At 45.4% G+C, this 6608-nt stretch overlaps 1 protein-coding gene across 4 annotated transcripts in view; it reads left to right on the plus strand.

Moving 5' to 3' along the window:
• KPNA3 (karyopherin subunit alpha 3) overlaps positions 1 to 6608 on the plus strand; it is a 91253-nt gene that overhangs the window by 51991 nt on the left and 32654 nt on the right. For all 4 annotated transcript variants that reach the window (XM_025195095.1, XM_025195094.1, XM_025195096.1 and 1 more), the window contains exon 7: positions 3994 to 4079. In XM_025195095.1, coding sequence (XP_025050880.1) covers positions 3994 to 4079 — 86 coding nt within the window. The remainder of the gene's footprint in view (positions 1 to 3993; positions 4080 to 6608) is intronic.

A 6608-nucleotide genomic window follows, 5' to 3' on the forward strand; every position in this document is an offset into this window, starting at 1 on the left:
ACTCTTTCCTGCCTATGCAGGGGGTTGGACTCGATGATCTATTGAGGTCCCTTCCGACCCTAACATCTATGAAAACCTGTCAGCTATTTTTGAGAGTGGTTTTTTTTTTTTTTTCTTTCTGTGCTGTCCAGGCAGCCTGTCTGGAGGATTTTTTTCTAGCATTGTTCTATAGGCAGCTCAACTTGGAAACCTCCCTCCCTCTATCTCCCTCACTTCCCGTCTCCCTTCTCCCAGACTTGCACATCCTTCATATCTGCCAAAGAAAGGGGGCTGCATACTTTTTCAGGCTTTCTTAACTTCCAAATCTATGCTTCTGACTCCCTTAGTTCTTCCTACAAAAAGCAAGGCAGTGACACCATAGAGACTAACTAATTCAGAGAGACTTTAAGCTTGTGTAAGCAAGCTTGCTTTGTCATATGCTATAAATGGACCTGTAGAATCTGCTTTGCTGTGCCTTCTGAATTCAAATTAACATAACTAATCTTAACTCAAATAAACATAACTAAACAATAACATCTCTTACTGCAAGTTGCATTTCATTTCTTCTTCTACATCTCCAGGCTGCCTGGTTCAGTAACTTACTATACAGTAAGTATGCACTGCAGTCTGACTCCTCCTTGTGGGGAGAGCAGGAGAGAGCAAGAAGCAGCTGCAGGCAAGTCCCAGTAGGGCAGGGGTTCAGAAAACATTTGGCATGTGGCCACCACAGTTCTGTGGCTGTGGACTATGGTGTACACACACTGCTTGCTTAGTGACCACTTATTATAAAAGTGCCTAGTAGTGACATAATCAGAGTTGTATTCTAAAATGGGGCTTACGTTTCAGTTTTTCTCTAAAAGTAGGTGACCCAGGCATGTGAAATTTCCCACGGTTAAAAATTTCATATCCTTTGAATTTTCTGTGTAGCTTTCTATGTATGTTTTTTTTTCTTCATACATTTTTAATATAAAGTTTTTTGAAATGGGCAGAATTCTTTTTGGGAAATTCTTTTCATTGTTGACTTGATGTATTGATCTTGGTATGGCTAGATGCTGAATAAATGTTGTTTTTTGTTAATTAAAGTTAGATTTAGAGTCGCTTTCAGCTGTTGTTCATGTTCTTAAAATTTGTGCTGCTTTCACAAATCTGATAGCTGGGCAGGGGAATAGGGTGTGCAGAAGCCTGATGGTGTAATGCTGCATTTACATAAAACCTTTTCCAGGAACTACAGATTTGTTGGGTAAACCCTTTGTATGATAAATACATCAACAGAGAAGGGTTGGTGAATATAGTCTTCTCTGTTGGCAGATACTTTTCTGTCCTTCCTGGGTCTGCATAGCCCATTCCTTTTCTAGGCCATCCCTGAACAGTAAAATATCTAGGAAATGAACACACAATAATCTCAGTGAAGCAGTCGGGGTCACAACTCATTCAACATAAACCCACTAATGCTGGAAATCAAAAATAAAGCCATTTAACAGTATGTACGTTCTACTTCTCTACCCAAAGCAAGCCTCTTACTTTTACCACAGCTGCCATAAACTACAGACAGTGTGCTATAACTTTCATTCTGCTTCCTTTTGTGTAAGTGCTAACCACAGAACAGTCCTATATCTAAATACTGTGTCTTATTATATCATGCTTATGCTATATTCAGTGTGTATGGTTTTAGATCATGGGTATCCTTTCCTAACACTTGCAATATTTCTTATTAATCTAGAGCCTGTTGAACAAGGTGTAGTCCCCTGCCTTTTTAGGTTGAGTTGTGACAGGAGCAGCATCCACTAACCTCATTCCCATTCCAGTGCTGGCATGAAACACTAAGTAATGCATTTTCAACACCACTTCAGTGGGATATAAGGCCAGATGGATCCAGTTAGTAGCAGTTATGGTTAGTGACTGTTGATACATGGTTGTGAAATGGTATGAAAACAGCAGAATCCCTTACCATTAACTTGAGGGCACTACCACTTGTGTATGTACCTATGGACATCTTGGGGGGGGGGGGGGTGAAGCTTTACTCCATATCCGTGCTTCATGGCAACTGTTTATCTGAATGTTCATAACCTGGGGTAAGTAGAAGCTAGGCCAGTATAACTTAAACCTCAGTGAAAGAAGTTGGATTTCATGAGATCTTAACAAGGGCAGCAGAGGTCAAATGTTTTAGTGGTTTTCCTCATTTTTGCTCCCTGAACATTGCAGCGGGTACACCCTCAGTTCTTGGAAAGGTAATGGGAAACTGCATTGTGAAACCAAATGATTACTTGAATTAGGCACTATATGGAGTTCTGTTGTCTTGTCTTACCTTTGCGGTTACAAGCATAGTTGTTGATACACCAAAAATGTACCTTATTAGGAGAAATATTGCAGTTAGTGGTGCACTAAAAGACTCTTTGGGCCAATACCAATAGCCAGTGATTAACGAGCCATGTTGGTGGATACCAATCCAATTGTCCATATGCAGCCCAGCAGCTTGGAGAGCAGTATCTGGCTAGTAGGTCTGTTGGTGGTTTGGGTGGGGGAGGGGAAGGAATGTGGTGGGGCACATCCAGGCCCCTGCAGTGAGTGGGGCAGGGGCAGGTGCTGCTCAGCCAGGGCTGGGTGTGGGATGGAGCAGTGCGGGGTGGGGGAGGGGTAGGTCCCACTGCTGTGTATACCCCAGGGGAGCCATGGGGGTCATGTACCCCCTGGATCTGTGTGCAGGGTGAGAGCAGACTGCCAGTGTGTGCTTGGGACCAGGGGCTGCACCAGCCTCTTCCGGGTGGGGTGCCTGGCCTGGAGCTGTGCTTGGGGTGGGCAGTGACACTAAGAGGGGTGGCTAGGGCAGAGGGGGAGGTGGGAGGGATACAGCCACCCCAAAATTCACTGTAGCCCCCTCTACCAGCATCACTGCCGCCCAGCCTGAGCGCTGCCCTGCCCTCCCCACCCCTTGCTAGGAAGAGTCTGGTGTTGTTCATGGCCCCAGCCCACAGTGGCAGCCTGCCCTTGCCTTGCTTACAGATCCAAGGGGCACATGCTCCCCATGCCTCCACTGGGGGTGTGCACGCAGCAGTGGGATCTGCCCTCCTGGACGAGCCTCTCGCAGCTTCATCCTGTGTTATGCCCTGCCCTGCCCTGGATAGGCAGTGCTTGCCCCAGCCCCACTCTCTCTCCCACACTGCAGGAGCCTCAATCTGTGCCCCCCTTCTTTCTCCCTGCCCCTTCCCCCCCAAACAGACTTACCAGCCAGATGCCGCTCTCCAAGCTGCTGGGCTGACCGAGTGCATGCTGAGGCAGTGCATGTGCACACAGCATTTATCGGCAACATTATTGGCCACATCAGCCAAAAAAAGCCAAATACCGATAATGTCTGTTTTCCTTTTATTGGTGCCGATACGGTATGGACGATGTATCAGTGCACCTCTAATTGCAGTTGTTAAAAAGTACGTAAGATATGCTTTCAGAGTTTGGGAATGAACACCCACACTGTAGTTCCATTGGTCAATTAGACATCTCTTCATGTGATGGGCACCTGGACCTCTTGCTATATCAAAGTCAAAGGTCCTTCCAAACACATTGGGCTCATGTGGTTATGTGCTAGCAGTTTCTGTAGCCAATGGCGCATGAGAGGGATGTGGCTAGCACCCTGGCCCTTCCCCCCCCCCCCCCCCCCCCCCACCTGAATCAGTTTTTTGTTTTGCAGCAGTCAGCTTCTGTAACTGATAAGGCTTTAGGAAATACCATATTTTTATTTTTTTCAGTTCTGATCTTCTAATGGTTATCCCCCTAGAAAAGACTAGTTTTAGACTAATTTTGTATAAAGCTTGTCTTTGTTTTTCTTCATTCTTGTTCCCCTAACTTTCTGCAGTTCCTCTGAAATCTCTGCAGACTATTCTCACTTCTTGAAAATCATGCAGCATAGTGTACTGTAAGCATTTACAAGTAATAGCAATAGAAGTAACCTTGTAAATCTACAGAACACATTTAAGATTACCTCTTGACTCTTTAAAATTGTTTGTTTTTTGTTGTTTACAGTTCTTCGTTACAGTTTGAAGCTGCATGGGCATTGACTAACATAGCATCAGGCACTTCTGCACAGACCCAAGCTGTGGTACAGTCTAGTAAGTACTAAAAGTTGCTTATTCTTCAAGCGTGTCATGCAGTGATGAAAGAAAAGACATCCTTTGAATATAAAGTTTTTATATTAAAACTACTGAAGAATAAATTATTATTTCTAGCATCTTTCTACCAGAGATCTGGCTATTCTTTGCAACTCAGAAGCTATTTGCCAGCAATTATTTAAAATGAAGAAATTCTAGCTTGAATTGGTTACCATCTTTACTTTCCTTACTGGATTCAAGTTATACTGTGAGCATCATAGAAAGTGTTGATTCTTTGTCATTCTTTGGTTGATTTCCTAAATTAAGTGCTAGTGTTCTCCATATGAGTAGAACCAAGAGGCTCAATGAGCAGTTCTTTGAGTACTTGTCCATGTGCATATTCCATTGTGGGTGCATATGCACCTCTGATATTTTACCATATCAATACCCATACAGCACATATGCACCTTCCTCTCTCCTCATGATCTGTGTCAAGGGCATAAAGCCTGGGTGGGCAGTTGTTTTGACTAGAGGGCAACTTAATGAATTTTGGTGAGCTGTTGAGGGCTGCGCGTGCAATTATTTTTCAGAAGATATTTTAACAAATTATAGGTAAAAACAAATCATACTAAAAATCAAACATCTATTATAACTTTAATTTTATTTCATAAAATATTTTTGTCCTTATTTATGTTCTTTTTGGGGGGGGGTGTATGTGTATATATGTATGTATATGTGTGTGTATATATATGTGTATATATACACACACAGAGGCAATTAAATAATTCCATATAAAGTCTTACTCTTGTATATTATGTGTGTTTGGGGGGAGGTGGCATATGGAGTGAATGTGCGCCTGTGTGGGGAGTTGCCCACGCTCCAGGTCCCTGGAGCTGGCCGAGGGGAGGGGAGGGAGTGCATGCAGCAGAGCTTGTCCAGGCTGAGGTGCAGTTACAGTCTGTGCCCTCCCATCCAGCCCATGGTGCTCTGCATGGGTCCAGTCCCCACCCAGGGTAGCCCATAACATGTTCCTGCCCACCTTGGCCCCAGCCAGTGCGCACAACTTCCTAGTGGGACTGCTCCTAGTGGCTGCAGCTGCCCAGGTTTTGCTCGGTTTCCGCCACCCCCAGTGGCTCTTCCTGCTTCTGCTGCAGTGCTTCAGGCAGCACAGGGAAGCCATGGGGACGTACTCCAGGCAACTCGCGTCCAGCCAGGCAGAAGGGAAGCTTCAGCTTGGGTGGCTTCTGTCCTAGCACGTTGGGTTCCAGTACCAGCTGCCTTCCACCCACTCAGCCACCTGGTGTAATGAGCAGACACCTGGTCGGGTGGTGGTGCCTGGCACATGTCCCCATAGCTGCCATTGCTATTTGGAGCTGTGCAGCAAGGGTAGGAGGAGTTGCCGCTGGATGTGTAGGGAGCAGAGGAGTATTCGGGTGGCTGCAGCTGCCCCAGGAGCAGCCCCCAGGGAAGCTGTGCATGCTAGCCTGGTGGGGATGAGCGGTGCAGGCTGCCTTGGGCAGGAGTGGGCGGGTCTTGGCCCTGTGTGGAACCACAGGCTGAATCCAATAAGTTGGCTAGATCCAGCCAGTGGGCCATATTTCGCTCACTCCTGCATAAAGGGTGGTGCACATTTCCTGCTCCTCAGCTGTCCTCTCAGCTGCCTTGGCTGAAATAAGTGAGGTTCTGCAGTGTATTCCAGACCACAGGCTAGGTCTATGGCTGTTGTTGAGAATATGCCTGTTCTCTTCTCCCTTTTGCTTTTATAATTTTTTTTAGTTTACTTTTCTCTTTCTTTTTGTTTGTATCTGCCATTTTTCAGTAAGGCCTGAAACTTTGCTAGTCTATACCACATGGTTTCTCTGAGTGAGGCTTTTTTTTTTTTTTTGCCTTTCTTCCAACAGTTGGCATAACTTCATGTGAGCTCAGTTTCAAGATATGTCTGTCTTGCGATAGGCTTGGACTTACTATGGACACAGTGGCCTTGTCTACATGAGATGCTGACTGCACAGCAGCATCATGTGGCAAAAACTGTGATGCAACGCTGCTGCTTAGTAATATTAGGCTACTGCACAGTCAGCATCACAAAAAAGGCATTCCTTGATACTACTGGACAGTAAGTCAGGTTACTATGCAGTCATTCAGTACTTGTTCATACAACTATTAAATGACTGTGCAGTAACAGCGGTGTAGTCAGCATCTCATGTATACATGGCCACTAAGTACTTTTATTTTACATGGGAAATGAGCTCTTTGCACATTTATCATTTTCCCTTGGGCTTGAAAAGACTGACTAGACTCCAGGCTTATCTCTGGGTTGGCTTCTGACCCTGGAAGGTGGTGGGACTTATTTGGGTGCAGACTGTCCAGAGATGTAAATTCCCTTTTGAGAAGATCATCTTCCAGGGAGTTGCAGGGTCAGTGATGGTTCTAGGGGAGACCCTGGGCCTGGGACACCTTGAGGAAGATTTGTTTTGCCCTCATCTCACTCCTCTGAGATTTGCAAGCCCACATGTTAATCCTGATGAGACCCTTGTGCATTTCAGCATTCCT

Source organism: Alligator sinensis, unplaced genomic scaffold (genome assembly GCF_000455745.1).
Source record: "Alligator sinensis unplaced genomic scaffold, ASM45574v1 scaffold1681_1, whole genome shotgun sequence".
In the NCBI taxonomy this organism is placed as follows: domain Eukaryota; kingdom Metazoa; phylum Chordata; order Crocodylia; family Alligatoridae; genus Alligator; species Alligator sinensis.